Source organism: Nicotiana sylvestris, chromosome 3 (assembly GCF_000393655.2).
Source record: "Nicotiana sylvestris chromosome 3, ASM39365v2, whole genome shotgun sequence".
Taxonomy (NCBI): Eukaryota; Viridiplantae; Streptophyta; class Magnoliopsida; order Solanales; family Solanaceae; genus Nicotiana; species Nicotiana sylvestris.
In genome coordinates, this window is record NC_091059.1 from 127,232,705 (window position 1) to 127,251,086 (window position 18,382).

General features: G+C 37.6%; 1 protein-coding gene across 1 annotated transcript; it reads left to right on the plus strand.

Moving 5' to 3' along the window:
• Nucleotides 1-12,514: 12,514 nt before the first annotated feature.
• Nucleotides 12,515-13,132, plus strand: LOC138888003 (uncharacterized). The gene has a single exon (XM_070169798.1). It carries the CDS (start codon nucleotides 12,515-12,517, stop codon nucleotides 13,130-13,132), a length of 618 nt encoding a protein of 205 aa, XP_070025899.1.
• Nucleotides 13,133-18,382: the final 5,250 nt, after the last annotated feature.

An 18,382-nucleotide genomic window follows, 5' to 3' on the forward strand; every position in this document is an offset into this window, starting at 1 on the left:
AATTTATATATAACTTGTTCAATAGAATGGCCTTTTGGTTTCTGTGATGTTTCTAACAATATGCTTTTTCCTTTTATCCTTCACTAATAATCGTCTTAAATATGGAGTAATACACTTTCAGTAAATATATGACCTCCAAAAAGTTAGATAAACTGAAAAAAGAGAATGGCCCACTCATCTCCACTTGGTGTTTACCCTTTAATGCTATATTCTACATTTTCGAAAAGTCAATTCCAAAGAAACGGCCGGGTCCAAAAATTCTGGAACATGACAATAAATATGATCTGAATATACGGACTACTTATTTAATTTTTTGAATAAGACGTTCAGCGAAGGCAATAAAATTCAAATTCATTCATAAATAAACACTTAACTTGTTAAAGTTATTTTGCTCTGAGAGAGAGAGGAGATATTGTTAAGCGATTTCCTATAGGAAATGAGATTTTGAAACGGAGAGATTAGTGATTCGACTTTGTCTTTCCTCTTTGTTTGTTTTTCCCTTCACCTGTCATATAATCATTACTTATCAACTAAAATTAACTCCAACTTGTAAACTTTGCAATGAATAATCTGCTAAACAAATTATGTTAGAACAATGTTCATAATAATTGTGTCAACAAACGAAGAGAAAACATAATTATCGGCGTGCAACAATATAATATGTTAATTTGTATTTGGGAATTTACTTAAATCTGGTGTTTATTCTTTATAATGCAAGGCATTAATCTTTACGTTGGTGGATATAAATAATAAGGTACAGGCTCAACAAAATTTAACATTTTCACACGGAGCTTTTATATAAGTGGTAAAATTTCAGTAAACATCATATGTTGATCTCATAATATTGAACTCATAATGAGTTAAGTAATAAAAACATAATATAAAGAATGAATTCACCATATTTACATTCTGAAATTACGTCAACAATTATGTATACAAATATTATCCACAGTTAAGTGATAATCTAATTGCTACCGTTTGATTTGTTATGGACATGACACGATTATTATTTATTTTCACCACATTAATACTCCCACTGGGTGTTATAATGTCGTATACTGAATTTTATGAATATATTCAGCACCTGGCACGTTTGCATGTAAGATTCCCGACAATCACTAACCTATATAATGACAAAAGTGTCCCTGCGACTATCATGGGCCACGACCCAATACAATTTAGAAAAAATGACATTGTATAGTCGCTGTAAAAATAATAATCGAAAATATATAAAATATATATATATATATATATATATATATATATATTGTATGTTATATGCAAAAATTATACAAATTTTATACACTTTTTTGGCTAACAAATATAAATAGTTTCTGGCGCGAGCTAAAAGTGATAATACCCCTAAAATCTACTCTCTTTTTTTAAAAATTTTTTTTACTTTCATTCGTTTGGGCGAAAGACACAAATTCAGTGACTGAAGTTTTGAGAAAATAACTCATATCAAAATTTTAAAGTATATTGGACAGAATTTTAAAGCACGTAAGAATTATGGTGATCGTTAAAATTTTATTATAAATCTTGATAGATTATCAGAATTTTTCAGATGATCGCCACAAAATTTTGGCAATCGATGAAAATTTTGTCCAACTTTCTTTGAAATTTTAGCACATGCAATTTTTCCAAAATAATTCTAAATGCAGTAATTTAAAAAAAAATCCATTCTGCGTAATTTATGAGCGGAAAACCTGTGATCTTCATCCTGGGCCTCATGGACTCCGAAAGGCCCACAAAAGTTTAGGGAGGGACCACAGCCACGCTTTTTAGGATTTCTTTTCTGCATAAAATAATTGGCTATCCGTTGATCATTTTTTACTGAAAATGTTTAAATATTTACTCTCTTTCCAAGAAGATAGTACTGTTATTATTTGGTGAGGCAAATACTCTCTTTTATTATCCCTTTAAAGTATTTTTAAATATTTATAATTACAGAAAGTTGTAATTGCTTATGTTTGTAAACATGTAAATTTTATTTTAAAAATTTAACAGCTTATTTCACAAAATTTGTACCGCAAACAATACCATTTTTTGGGACGTAAGAAGTATAAAAATATTCCATACTCCATATATCCCTTATTTAGACAGCAATGCAACGCTGCCAACGCATGCTTACCAAATTCGTCGCAGGAGAACACATTTTCCTTGACAAATGTAGAGGCTTTGTGTGTGTGTGTGTTAAACTTTGATATTATCCTTTGATGAATAAGCTCTGTTACTCTTCGGATGTCATATGAGTACTTGTCCATTCAGTATGGAATCCACAATTTCTCTTGAGTTTTGTTGTATTATTATCTTTGAAGAACAACTCTAGCTATATATATGGTTTAAAATTTTGAAATCAGGATTATATTATGTTATCCTACTGTGTCATTTAGTTTTATGTTCAATAAAAAGGTCCATCACATATTTAATTTCTTCAATCTTTGTTTGACAAATTAGCGATTTAAAATACTTCTAGAAGACAAAAAAGAAAAAGAAAACTTGCTTATATTCGCTTTGGGAGCAAACACAATTACTATAAATATTATGCTCTACGTCGAGCGGATTAGGTTTTCTTAAAATGAAGAATATGTTTGTCATTACTATTAAGAGAAGGAGGGAAGGGGAACTTCAAACTTGCACACTCCCTTTGGGTGCAAATACAATATTAACCTGCTCAACCCCTAGTGGACTAGGTTTTCCTAAAATATAGATTCTATTGTAAAAAGAAAAAATCACTAGTATTAGGAGTATCAGAAAACAACGTCTTTTTCTCTAAAAACCACCTAGTCCCCTACTGGACTCTAGGCGAGAATATTATTAATTTCATCATACGTACATCTCACTTTTGTATGATCTAGTGAAATAACGATTAGCAGATTCAAATTGGATTTGAGCTCAAAAAAAAAAAAAAAAAAAGGAGAGAGAGAGTTCCAAATTGTATACGATCAAAATCAGGATGCCCCCTTTTTGTTTGATTGACCAAGGCTGGAACGTGGTAGATCAAGTTTGGACCTCAATTTTTATCTATGGCGCAGGGTTAAGTTATCGAGACCCTGGGACCGATTAAGTTCGAGGTCGATCAAGATCGAGATCAAATAAGATGGAGATCGAAGCTATGTTGAGTAACAGAAAACTGAGATATCCGGGATCGGCTAAAGATCGTGGCAAGAATCCGGGCACGAATCAAGTCAAGACCAGTTGTTCAGCCAATCAAGAGATTTTCTTCCGTAATTAGAGTTATACCATAATTAGGATTCCTCTACTATATAAAGAGGAGTTCCAATCATTTGTGGAACACTTACATTCTTGATATCAAAGCAATATACCACTATTTCTTTACCTTACATTCATGAATATAAAAGCAATATAATATTATTCTTCTCCTCATCAACTTACTGCTCTTTAACTATTCTTACTCTACCAAGCTCGAGGGCATTGACCAAACGCTGGTTTGCTTTGTATTATTGTCAATTTGCATCATTTATTAGGCGAAATCACATATTCTTAAAACCACATTATAAGTTTAATTGTTATACGAATTTTAGAGTAAACAGTTTGGCATCCATTGTGGGACTAAGGATAATAGTGATTGCCTGGTATTAATTCTCATAACACACACTACTGTACACTTGTTCTTGTGAGTGTTTTTGATTTCAGGATCAACATGTCAAACTCGCAAGCAGTACCCACTCACACCGACAACGGCCTCGGTTTCCATGGAGAAAATGACAATGTAGCCACCCCAAGGATCGAAGTGCCTCAGGTTGGCCTCGAGGGAGTACCAATTGCAGATCATGTCGATGTCAGTTCACATGTCGCCCTAAATGCAAATCTGAGCATTGATCCCCAAGGTAGTGTACGCAAGGAAGTTTGATCAGGTGGTCGAGGTATGCAGGGCGGAGAAGATGGTGGAGTCATCCTCCAATTTATATTTGAAATGCTACAGGCTCAGCAAGCCGCTATTGCGCAACTACATAATCAGCATCGAGCACCAAGTGGGATCAAACCAGAACCCGAACCAAAAGTTGTTCGTAGGACCGAACCTATGCTAGAGAGATTGAACGCCAATGTCTCGGGGTCTGACCCTGCTATTATGAAAATGCTTGAGGAGCTCACTAAACGGATTGAATCAGGAGAAACAAAAATCGAGTTGAATGATAAAAAGGTAGAAACATACAACTCCCGCGATGATCAAATACCGGGGGCACCACGGATTCTAAAGGGTTTGGATTCAAAGAAGTTCATGCAGAAGACTTTTCCTCCAAGTGCGGCTCCGAAGCCCATCCCAAAGAATTCCGCATGCCAGAAATACCCAAATAGAATGGGACCATTGACTCTTATGAGCATGTTGCTTCTTATACGTATGCCATTAAGGTAAATGACTTGGAAGATGACGAGATTGAATCTGTGTTGCTGAAGAAATTCGGAGAAACTCTATCAAAGGGTGCCATGGTATGGTACTATAATTTACCACCTAATTCTATTAACTCATTTGCTATGCTTGCAGATTCCTTTGTAAAGGCGCACGCTAGAGCCATTAAGGTTGCAACTAGAAAGTTGGACATATTCAAGGTAAGGCAAAAAGACAACGAGATGCTTAGGGAATTCGTATCTCGATTTCAAATGGAACGGATGGATCTGCCACCGGTCACCGACGATTGGGCTGTACAAGCCTTCACTCAAGGTCTCAACGAACAGAGTTCCATAGCTTCACAACAGTTGAAGCGAAGTTTGATCGAGTACCGCTATCACTTGGGCCGACATACATAATCCATACCAATCGAAGATCAGGGCCGAGGATGATCAATTGAGGACCTTTTCTGGGCCTGTTTATCCTAACAGGCCCATAGATAGGAACAAAAGGGACATCGATCGAGAGCTAAGGTTGAATAGAGATCGATATCAACCATACAACGGAGACCGTAGAAGCAGCAGGGTCTAGGCGAAGCTTTACACGAAATTAGAGGAGAAGTGATCGAGGTCAAAATTCACGAGGACTTGATATTGAGGGAGATCACGTTAAATATCCAAAATCCGAATGAAGGTACGACCCCAGTCAAATTCTTTCTATTTTTTTGACTAACACTTGTAGGTTATCGACAAGGATCGGCACAAAGCCTTGGATTTTAAAGCACGCGTCACACTCTTTTTTTTCTTAGACTGGTTTTTGTCCCAAATGGGTTTTTCCGGCGAGGTTTTTAACGAGAAAATCATTGTTCGTGCTAACTTAGAGCAATTCAATAATATCCGAGGTTCCTTACAATAAGCCTCGAGTAATGAGGGGCATTACTCTCGAATGTCTACTTTGTTGCAAGGAAATTACTTCATGACAGCGGGATCTCGATAGGAAAATGTTGTAAGGGTCAAACGGTCAGATGAACCGTGCCCATATAAGATACTCGAGACCTAACATCAAACATGCACGCATGTATAATCATCTATTGAGAGAAGTATTTTTCCTTGCCGATATCTCGTGCCTTTAGAAAAATTTCCTACTTCATACTTTTGATCTATTGTGTAAATAGGCTTAAGGGCCGATCATGACGGAAGTTCGAACAACTACGCTTGAGGACTGTCGTCTGAAAAACAAATTAAATCAAATTACTAAAATTTCGAGACCATAAGACCTTAAAGGAGACCCTCAATTTTACAGGCCACGGCCACCCCACTCGGGGACTGACACTTCAGGCAAGCTAGAAGTGAAACGAAAAATAAGCCCAAAGGGCTACAACCAAATTAATACGGATCGGAGACGTCCGAAATCCGTAACAAATATAAAAGCCCAAGGGCTATCTTAACCCGAGTTCGAGCAAACTCTCACTCAGGGACTATCTATAAAGCCTAAGGGCTAATTTTACTTTGAGTTTGAGCAAGTATTCACTCGATTATAAAAGCCCAAGGGCTAGCTTAACCCGGGTTCGAGCAAACTCTCACTCGGGGACTATCTATAAAGCCTAAGGGCTAGTTTTACTTCGAGTTCGAGCAAATCCTCACTCGACTATAAAGCCTAAGGGATAACTTCACTTCGAGTTCAAGCAAATCCTCACTCGATCATAAAAGCCCAAGGGCTATCTTAACGAGAGTTCAAGCAAACTCTCACTCGGGGACTATCTATAAAGCATAAGGGCTAACTTTACTTCAAGTTCGAGCAAATCCTCACTCGACTATAAAGCTTAAGGGATAACTTCACTTCGAGTTCGAGCAAGTCCTTACTCGATCATAAAAGCCCAAGGGTTATCTTAACCCAAGTTCGAGCAAACTCTCACTCGGGGACTATCTATAAACCTTAAGGGCTAATTTTACTTCGAGTTCGAACAAAAACTCACTCGACTATAAAGCCTAAGGGCTAATTTCACTTCGAGTTCGAGCAAGTCCTCACTCGATCATAAAAGCCCAAGGGCTATCTTAACCCGAGTTCAAGCAAACTCTCACTCGGGGACTATCTATAAAGCCTAAGGGCTAACTATACTTCGAGTTCGAGCGAATCCTCACTCGACTGTTAAGCCTAAAAGCTACTCAAACTCTAGTTCAAATGGTAATTCGGGGTCCATCAATCTTGGTCGAAAGATCAAAGCCCCGAGCATGGGTTTTTTTTAAAGGCCCCCATCCGAGACTGACACTTGGCGCACTCGGCAACCTCTTTTGCCCGAACCTGAGCGGTTTTCTTTTGTAGAAGTTTTAGATGTTTTGGCCATTTTGTTTTTGTGAGCAAGGAAGTATAGAGATTGGGATATTTGGTGCTTTGAGAAGAACAAGCAAAGGAACTTGGACTCAATTCGTTTATTGTCATTACACTACAAAAAACGAGGGGACTATTTGTATACGGTCAAAATCGGGATGCCCCTTTTTGTTCGACTGACCAAGGCTAGAACGTGGTAGATCAAGTTTGAACCTCGATTTTTATCTATGGCGCGGGGTTAAGTTATTGAGACCCTGGGACCGATTAATTTTGGGGACGACCAAGATCGAGATCAAATAAGATGGAGATCGAAGCTAAGTTGAGTAATAGAAAATCGAGATATCCGGGATCGGCCAAGGATCGTGGAAAGAATCTCGGCACGAATCAAGTCAAGACCGGTTGTTCAGCCAATCATGGGATTTTCTTTCTTAATTAGAGTTATACCATAATTAGGATTCCTCTACTATATAAAGAGGAGTTCCAATCATTTGTAGAACACTTACATTCTGGACATCAAAGCAATATAACACTATTTCTTTACCTTACATTCATGAATATAAAAGCAATATAATATTTCTTTCTTCTGCTGATTAACTTACTGCTCTTTAACTATTCTTCCTTTACCAAGCTCGAGGGCATTGACCAAACACTGGTTTGCTTTGTATTATTGTCAATTTACATCATTTATCATTACGTTTATCAATTGGTATTAGACTAAATCACAAATACTTAAAACCACATTATAAGTTTAATTGTTATCCGAATTTTAGCGTAAACACAAATATTATTTTTTTCGACTAAAATCTTGATCAAATGACCTGCTGCCAAAAAAAAAGACATAATTCTTAGGTTTAGCTAAATTAGGATTAGGATAATTTATAAATAATTCTTTTTTGTGATATGAAGCGAAATAGAATATAAACTTTTCATGTGAATATTTTAGAAGGAAGTGGCAAATCATATTCTAATAATGTGTGCTTCTTTTGTACTCCCTTCATACTAAGACTTTTTAACAAAAGCCTAATCTAGTCCTTATATCTCCCAACTTAACATTGAAAATTTTGGTCTTATAGTGACAGACAGCTATGACAATCCTATGACAAAGGCCCAATTTCAAACACAAATGTGATGACCCGCCATGTCATCATGCCATATAGGCTCCATTTGGCATATATTAATGCCATGTGGAAGCCTACATAAGAAGAAAACTAGCATTTGTGAGAAGATTCTAGAGAGATATGGACCATTTCTTAGAAAGAACCTAGATCCTTATGGATTTTCTAGGAAAGTCCTTAGAATCTTCTAGGCTTGTAGAGAATTCTAGAAAAAGCCCTTATCTTGTAAATATCAAGGACTTGTGTAATAATTAATATTTACACACTAGCCCCTAGGAGACTAGTATATAAAGAGGGTCATTCATTTGTAATTCATCAAGCAAACAATTCAAGTTCTCTCTAATACAAAGCTTCCTTTAACAATTCTCTTGTGTTCTTTCTTCCATTCTCTTAGCGATCTTGAGTGTAGTAAGGATGGCTTGATATAGCAAGAACGTGAGCAAGTTGTGCAAGATCGTAAGCGAGTTGTCAAGTGCCGCACGTGTACTTAGTTAACAACTACGGACGTGACAACGTGGTATCAGAGCGAAGGTTTCAACTAAGGGAATGGCGAACGACGAAGAAATTAACGCTGCCAACACCCAAGCCAACGTCATCCAGGATGCTGCTGGTAAGAGCGGCTGTAGCAAAAAGAGGAATGTCACCAACAAGAGTCAGGAGGTGCCACCTGAGGTTGTGTCAAATTAAGGGCTTACACCCCAAGAACCATCTGCCACTGAGGCGAGCGAGAATGAAGTGGAGGTCCTTCCAAAGGACATTTCGCTTGGTAAAGAGTGGGTGATGAAGATGAATGCGAGGATGGATGTCGTGGAGATCTTTGGCCAACGCTTGGGGAAGGTGGAAGGCACCCTTAACGTTTTTGAGGGGCACACTCTTAAATATTTTGAGAGTATCCGAAATGACTTGGAGGGACGTACACAGACTGAGATAGAACTAAGGCAAACCATCACTGCCTTAGAGTGCAGACTCATGGAGGTTTTGAGTATTATTGATGCTACGAAGGCAAATATAGAGTCACTCGAGGAGCATGTCAATGCTGGCATGACCGAGGTAGCCAGCAATGTTGTGGTGACAAGGGAGGCCAAGATCGAGGCTCCCAAACCCCCGGTGTTCAAAGGTGTTCGTGATGTACAAGAAGTGGAAAACTTCCTTTGGCACTTGGAGAACTACTTCAGGCACGGCAAAGTGAGGGACGACGAGGCCAAGATCAACATTGCAGTATTGTACCTCTCAGAGACTGCCATGCTATGGTGGAGAAGGAAGATGGCCGACGTGGATAAAGGTCTATGTACTATTAGCACATGGGATTAGTTCAAAGCGGAGTTCAAGCGACAGTTCTTTCCAAACAATGTCTTGTACGAGGCAAGGCACAAGTTTAGGGAATTGAAGCAAATAGGGAGCTTATGTAATTATGTCAATGAGTTTACTACCCTTATGTTTCAAATCCCCAACCTGACCAATGATGACTTGTTGTTCCACTTCATGGACGGGTTGCAAAATTGGGCTATGCAGGAGTTGCAACGCCGACAAGTCACTGATATAGACCAAGACATAGTGGAGGCCGAATCATTGATGGATTTTAGGCATGACAAACATGACAAAGGCAATGGAAATGAGTCAAAGGTTAACAATGTCAAAGGTGGGGGAGACCGGGGCAAAGTCAAGGAGATACAACAACAATACTCCAAGACTCAAGACTTCAAAAAGTTGAGTGGTCGTCAGGGCTACGCCGAGAAAAAGGTGCAGGTTGAGAAGAAGGGATGCTATATATGTGGAGGGCCACATGGCTTCAGGAATTGTCCTGACCTCAAGAGCCTCAGTGCCATAGTACCTGAGCGTAAGGAGCAGCCACAAGGAGAGAGTCCGGGAACTACACAATTGGGTATGATCGGATTATGTGGCGCTACCACGAAGCAAGCTATCCAACCTACTGAGAATGACAATCAGTACGTGGATCTGACCATCAACAACAAGCCCGCTCGTGCAATGGTGGATACTGGAGCAACTCATAATTTCGTGACTGAGGTTGCCGCAAAGAGACTGGAATTGAAGCTTGCTCAAACCAACTCTCGCATCAAGACTGTGAATGCCGAGATACAGAATGCTCGTGGGGTAGCTAATGGAGTTGGTGTCAAATTGGGAACTTGGAAAGGTATGACAAACTTTACCGTAACCGCTATGGATATCTTTGACATCATACTGGGGCAAGAGTTCTTTAGACATTGTCATACTTTAATCGACCCCTACCTCCAACGTCTCTTGGTTATGGGGCGAGAAGGAGCTTGCATGGTACCTACAATGACTATGGCACACGGACAGAGCCAAGCACAACTCTCAGCTATGCAGGTTGTCAAGGGGATCAAGAAAGGGGAGCCGACGTTCGTGGCAACCATCACAAGTCTAGAGGAAAACAAGAGTTTTCAAGAGACACTGCCGCCTTGCATAAAGAAGTTGCTTGAGGAAAACAAAGATGTCATTCCCGAGGAGTTGCCTAAGCACCTACCACCTAGGCGAGAGGTGGATCACAAGATTGAGTTGGAGCCAGGGGCTAAGCCACCCGCATTTGCCCCATATCGTATGGCACATCCCGAGATAGAGGAGCTCAGGAAACAATTGAATGAGCTGCTAGATGCTGGTCATATTCGCCCATCAAAGGCACCTTTTGGCGCACCAGTATTGTTCTAGAAGAATAAGGATGGATCGTTGCGTTTGTGTATAGACTACCGATCACTTAATAAGGTCACTGTGAAGAATAAGTACCTGATCCCGCTCATTGCTAACTTGTTCGATAGACTTGGGCAAGCCAAGTACTTTACCAAGGTGGATCCTCAAAAGGGCTACTACCAGGTTCACATTGCAGAAGGGGATGAGCCAAAGAAAGCATGTGTGACTAGATATGGAGCCTTTGAGTGGTTGGTGATGCCCTTCGGAACCAATGCACTGGCCATATTTTGCACCCTTATGAACAAGATCTTCCATCCTTACCTTGATCAGTTCGTGGTAGTCTACCTAGACGACATAGTCATCTACAGCAACACCTTGGAGGAGCACATGAAGCACTTAAGGAAGGTTTTCCAAGTCTTGCGAGAGAACGAGCTATACATCAAGAGGGAGAAATATGAGTTCGCACAATCAAAAGTGCACTTCTTGGGCCATATTATTAGCAATGGAGAGCTACGCATGGACGAGGCTAAGGTACGTGCTATCCAGGAGTGGGAGGCACCTATAAAGGTAACTGAGTTGAGATCCTTCCTTGGCCTTGTTAACTACTATCGTCGGTTCATCAGTGGATACTCAGCAAAGGTAGCCCCATTGACTGAGTTGTTAAAGAATAACAAGCCATGGGTTTGGACGGAGCATTGTCAAAAGGCATTTGAATGCCTTAAGACAGCTGTAACAGAGGAGCCAGTCTTGGCATTACCTGACTTTGCCAAGACATTTGAGGTGCACACAAATGCCTCAGACTTCGCCATTGGGGGTGTCTTGATGCAGGATAAGCAATCCGATAGCATTTGAGAGCGGCAAGTTAAATGAGACGGAGCGGCGTTACACGGTACAAGAGAAGGAAATGACTGCCATTGTGCATTGCCTTCGTACATGGAGACATTATCTGCTCGGGTCGAGGTTCGTGGTCAATACTGATAATGTAGCTACTAGCTACTTTCAGACACAGAAGAAGCTCACACCAAAGCAGGCTAGGTGGCAGGATTTCTTGGCCGAGTTTGATTATGCGCTGGAGTATAAGCCGGGAAAAGGTAATATTGTAGCCGATGCCTTGAGCCGGAAAGCCGAGCTTGCTGCAATTACTTCAGTGAGATGGGACATTAGGGAGGCTATAAAAAAAGGCATGCAGCATGATCTAGCAGCCAAACAGCTTATCGAATTAGCCAACAAAGGCAAGACGAGACGGTTTTGGATAGAAGACGACCTACTACTTACCACAGGTCGGCGGGTCTAGGTGCCTAAATTTGGAGACATTAGACGACGGATCATAAGGGAGAGTCATGACACAATATGGGCGGGTCATCCAGGTCAACATTGCACTAGGGCCCTGGTTGAGTCAGTCTACTATTGGCCATGCATGCGTGATGACATAGAGTGATATGTGCAGACTTGTCTTGTCTATCAACAGGACAAGGTTGAACAACAACAACCCGGAGGACTTTTGGAGCCACTACCAGTTGCATAGCGTCCATGGGAGAGCGTAACTATGGAATTTATTACTTGCCTACCGAAGTCCGACGGTTATGGTACTATTATGGTGGTCGTGGATAGATTTTCTAAATATGCCACCTTCATGCCCGCCTCACCAGGTTGCACAGCCAAGAAAGTCGCCAAGCTGTTCTTTAAGAACGTGGTGAAGTATTGGGGCTTACCAAGGCATATAATCAGTGATCGAGACCCCCCGTTTACTGGAAACATTTAGAGAGAGTTGTTTGACATACTTGGTACGAAGCTGCACTTTTCTACTAGTTTCCACCCACAAACGGATGGACAAACGGAACGAGTCACTGCCTTACTAGAATGCTACTTGAGGCATTATGTAAGCGCGCATCAGAAAGATTGGGCAAAGCTCCTAGACATCGCCTAATTCTCTTATAACTTGCAGCGGAATGAGTCCACTGGGCGGACACCATTTGAGCTAGCCAGAGGCCAACAACCACAAACTCCACATTCATTACCAGCCGCGTTCGAGGGAAAGAGTTTGGGGGCTTATCATATGGCCAAAGGATGGGAGGAGCAACTCGAAACTGCTAAGTCCTACTTGGATAAGGCAGCTAAGAAGATGAAGAAGTTTGCGGATCGTAAGTGGCATCCCACATACTATAGAGTTGGGGACATGGTCATGGTGAAGTTTAACCCAAGACAGTTCAAGGCACTACGAGGCATGCATCAGAATCTGATTCGCAAGTATGAGGGGCCATTTAAGATCGTCGCCAAAGTAGGCAAGATCTCATACAAGCTTGACATGCCATCGTATCTCAAGATCTACCATGTCTTCCATGCTAGCATGCTTAAGCCATATCATGAAGATAAGGATGATCCGAGCAGGGGCCAATCAAGTTGGGTGCCAATGAGTATCACCGCCTCGCATGATCGGGAGATTGAGGCTATCATAGATTACCAGGCCAGGCGAAAACAAGGGCAAAAAGCCACTGCTATGTTCCTCGTCCATTGGAAAGGGCAATCACAGGAGGAGGCCACGTGGGAACGATATGAAGACTTATGGCAATTTAAAGATAAGATCCGAGAGTTTATGCAGCAGCATTGCGTCGCGATCGTCGCAATATTGGGTGGGGGAGAGTGTGATGACCCGCCATGTCATCATGCCACATAGTCTCCATTTGGCATATATTAATGCCACGTGGAAGCTTACATAAGGAGAAGGCTAGCATTTGTGAGAAGATTCTAGAGAGATATGGACATTTCCTTAGAAAGAACCTAGATCCTTATGGATTTGCTAGGAAAGTCCTTGGAATCTTCTAGACTTGTAGAGAATTCTAGAAAAAACCCTTATCTTGTAAATATCAAGGACTTGTGTAATAATTAATATTTACACACTAGCCCCTAGGAGACTAGTATATAAAGGGGGTCATTCATTTGTAATTCATCAAGCAAACAATTCAAGTTCTCTCTAATACAAAGCTTCCTTTAACAATTCTCTTGTGTTCTTTCTTCCATTCTCTTAGCGATCTTGAGTGTAGTAAGACTGACTTGACATAGCAAGAACGTGAGTAAGTTGTGCAAGATCGTGAGCGAGTTGTCAAGTGCCGCACGTGTACTTAGTTAACAACTAAGGACGTGCAAAAAATTTCATACTGTAATCCGTTGTTTCTGGCAAAGCTTTAAATAACTGCATTAAAGACATGAGTAGTATAAGTTGGACGATAGGAACCTGGATATTTTGTTCATGATTTGTGCAAACAAATCTGGCTACATTTTTAGCCTTATGATTCGAATTACTATCGCTAGGATGGGGTTTGACTTCTTGCCAATTGATCCTCTTGTATGCTCTCTATACATATCCTTGTGTTTGAACATGTCTTTCTCTACCTGCAATCTTAAATTATAATCATTTGTTTTCTTTTACTTGTCCATTTCAACAATTTTAAAAAGAATTATCTATATTTAAAATTTTACCCTTAACATTAAGTAATATATCGTTTTTCAAACTAATTGAAGTTCTTAGGTAATAGTCAAATTTAAATTTTCAAAGTACCATTAATAAGAATGTAAAACAAGTACTTAATTAATATTTTTTAAGGAGAGCACAAAATGTAGGATAAGTAAAAGGGAATCGAGGGAGTAGTAACATTCGTGAAGGGTTTAGTGAGAATACACGGCTTGAAATTTCAATAGGAAGCGCTAGTATATTTCTCTCCTTAACATGGCTAGTATGATATCTCTATAATCAAGAAATGTGTGACTAAAAATTATTAATCCATCGGTCTATTTTTGTTTGAAAGGGCCAATTTAATTAATTTCCAGAATTGGGCCAGATTAAATTATTTTTCTTTTAAAGTAAAAAAATAATAATATTCAGATCTACATGAATTAAGATTGCTTTGTTGCGATTTACTTATATGAAAATAGCAAAAACAGTACAGTTTAAGATGTTGATCAAATTTTAATTTGTTAGAGTTTTGAAAAGTGAAAAGTGATAAGCTTTCTTTTTCTTTGCGGGTTGTTACTGATACAAGCAACCACCAAAACAGAATAATGAATGAAAAATAGGTACAGATTGAGATGATTCCAAAATCCGACGGAGCTTTAATTAATTAGGTCACACTCATTGTCTCCATTCGTCCTCTTCAAATCGCAAAATTGCTACTTTTACTAGTCTTTTAATAAACAAATGGATTCATCGCCCAGGGTTAAACTTTTTACGTTACATTCACGTTTCCATTTCCTGAAATTATTAATTAAAAGATCAAAAATATTTCAAATCGGATGTTTTATGCTTATTAAAATTTATACTGTGGGATGTTTGTTTTATTGGAAAATGTGAAATCACAATTCAATATGAAATTTTCGGTGAAAGTGTACAGCTAAACAGTATATAACTTATTTAAAAACGTGTGTATATTTCAAAATAGAATCTATATTTAACTATACTATAATTGGATAGATTTAAGTGATTAGACAAATAATTTTTAAAGTTTTACACTATCTGTATTGCTATATTTTAGGTTAACGAGATTCAGAGGTCTACCTTTTTAAAAATGTTTTGCTAACACGGAGTAAAAAATGTGTTATTTTCTTCCCCTATTTATCCCAAAAAAACATAGCAAAATTAAAAAGAAAAAAGAAAATATTTTCTATTAGTTGCATTTGAAATTTGAGATCTGTTGCGCAGAAGGCTTAAAATAATTTGAAGCATTAAACAGAGAATATTGGAGAGAAACTAAGAGAAGGAAATAATAACAGAAACAAACAGAGAAAACTCGGACAATAATGTATATATGGTAGGAATATAGAAAGGAAAGGGTAGGAGGAGCGTCCGCTACAAAGGGGTGTCTGGACATTACATTACAAATAACATAGGGAGGGGCAAACAACATTGTCGTTACTTGAATCATTGCTTTCTTAATGTCACCATACTATTAATAGGTAGGCCCTTTTTTAATTCATCAATAAATTATGTACCATAGACTCTAAGTATGACAAAAATTTATTTGCATCTACTATTTATATCAATTTAGTAAATACTCTATCCGTCTCAAATTATTTGTCATATTAGAACTTCAAGACAAAATTATTTTTTATTTTTTATTTTACCCTTAATAGTATGTGTTCTTGAAGATGAAGATAGCACATAAATAGAATAAATATCAATGAATATAAATTATATTGTAAGACAAAAATAAGGGTAAAATAATTCAAAACCCCTTCTAATTAATATTTCCTTAAGTGGCGTGTAAATTGTAAAAGAGAAATACGACAAATAATTTGAGACGGAAGGAGTACGTAACACATGTCTTCATATAAGCGTGGTTAACAAAAAATCATGGTTAGTAGATACATATTCTCACATTAATATATCACTTAAACATAACTTTGTACGATTTGATATAAATAGCCGGTACAAATACATTTTTACCCTTTTAAGCACCCTGTTTCATTAAGCAGGCGCTTGGAAATGTTTGATTGAAGTTCAAAAACGTACAAATTACAGAAGAACACTAGTTTCATGTACGAATGAAGTCTAAAACTCAATTTTTTTAATAGCATATTTCTTGTTTTAACATTAAAAAAAAAAAAAAAGCTCTAACCAAGATTATGTCTAATTCTCTCAAATTCACACTGGTTAATTTTGCATATAGTTTACTATTACAATTGTAATTGACGTATCATATATTCGAGGACATGCTTTTCAGCTAATCAGCTTTCACCACATCTTTTCGTGAAAAAGGAAACCTTTACATTTGAAGTGTTTTCTTATGAGGATTGAGGATGCTCGTTGAGTGCCAATTAGAATCACTTTTTGAACTCTTAGTCTTAGCTATACATAATGGATCGCATGTTGGGCCAGTCATCACTCCTCATTTGACTACTCGTAAAACTAGCGCCCACTAGCTATTTTTGGTCATATTTTGAGAAATAGTTACTGTACTAAAGTTTCAAATTCCATTATTCAAATTTTATGAGAATGTGCCACTTTGGATTAGGTGACGGTAAATAATTGATAAACTTTGAAGTGTTGAAGTGCATTTTGAAGTGCTAAATTTGATTTTTTTTAATTAAATATTTACGTGTTTTGATAGATGTACCGAAACTGATATTAAGCAGTTTGATATGTTTGGTATAATAGTGCTTATAAGTTATTTTTTTGTTCAAATGACTAAAATAACCTTAAAATATTATAAGTGAAAAAGTTTCTTTGCAAAGAAAAGGATGAACAACGAATATGGAATGAAGAGAATCTTAGAAAATTTATTTTGAAATTGTGAATTATAAATTTTTTAAGGATAAACTAGTAAAAATCTTGATCAAACTACAAATGCTTATAAGCTGAAAAAAAACTATAAGTTAGGGGTGACCAACTTATGTCTTATAACTGATTTTAGCTTATAGACATTTGGTTTATAAGCACTTTGGGTGTTTGGACGTAGATAAGCCTAAAAATACTTATAAGCCAACCAACTTATAAGCTTAGCCAAACACCCACAATATCCTGAATATTTCTATAAAAAATTGAAACGCTAGGACAATGGTTATTTTTCCATTACAAAAACTGGAAGTGGCCACATGTAAACTTGACCACTCTTTTCAAACTTTAACCCGTGAAATCAAATGGCAAATGTACGTCTCAGTAAACTAAAGAAAACTGCAAAACCATTCCAATGGAAGCACCGAAACAGTTATATTGCACATTATTATTTCCTTATTAATGATGAGAACTATTATCTTGCTTCTCATCTAGTAATTAAAATCGTGAGATTATAGATACTTGTATAGTGGAACAGTAGGTTAAAATGATGCAGCAGAATGATATTAATTGTTTCTTTTGGGAATTATGATGACAAATTATTTTGTTAGCATGTCTCGGTTTGTTGTTTGAAAAGTGAAGACTGGATAGATTAGTCAATGGGCTTGAACATATTAAGAATTCATTTTGGGCTATGGTATATAGTCGATCCAATTACTTTAGGATCATTATTCGTGCTGCATATCTGATCTATTGGGTTCTTGTTACATGAATGAACTAGGTGTACAAACCGCCATTTAAAGATTAATCATTACTTATTTATCCTAAAATTTTGAACTAAAAATCTTAATTTTAGGACAATTCAGGGACATTTTTATCCCAAAAAATTAAATTGAAAAACTAGAATTCAGAATGCACTGGCTAATTCTTAAATAACAGCCCTTTAAAGTGGCTATCTGGTATCATTTCTACAATGAACTGTACTAGGGTGATATCGTGGTTTGATTCTAATATATCTTTTCTTAAAAACTAAACTAATTTATATTTCTTGTAATATCCTCTCTGAAATTTTAAAGATTTTAAATTTTCAAAGAAGAATGCAAAGAGTAATATAGTTCTTGTCAAATTTGACTGAACAAAAGAAGTCATCGAGTCCTTCAACACAAGTTCCAGCTGGACTGAAGACTCTTTACTTTTTCTTCATCTCATTAACATTGTCCTAATTAAAACTAGAACTTTGTACGATATAAATAGTCCTGGACTTTTTTCACTTTTAGCCCACGTTAGAAATTATTTATATTCGATAACGAAAAAATATATGTAATTTTTGTATATAACATAAAGAAAGTATATAATTATAAAAAATTACATTTTTCGGCTATTATTTTAATATCGGTTATACAATGTCATTTTCCCAATAATCTTATCAAACTTTTGAGCGCAAAACACAGCCGTAGAGTTCTTTTTGGGGTCTTGAAGCCCAACTAGCTCATGTACTACAACCACAACTCGACTTCAGTATGCAAAAAGATGATAAGTGTTGTGAGTATTGACCACTGTATCTAGACATTGCGCCACAAACATCTCGAACGCAGTAGAAGAAAAGAAAATAAAAATAAAAGGAAAGTAAAAAATTGACCATGCTGGTAATTATAACAC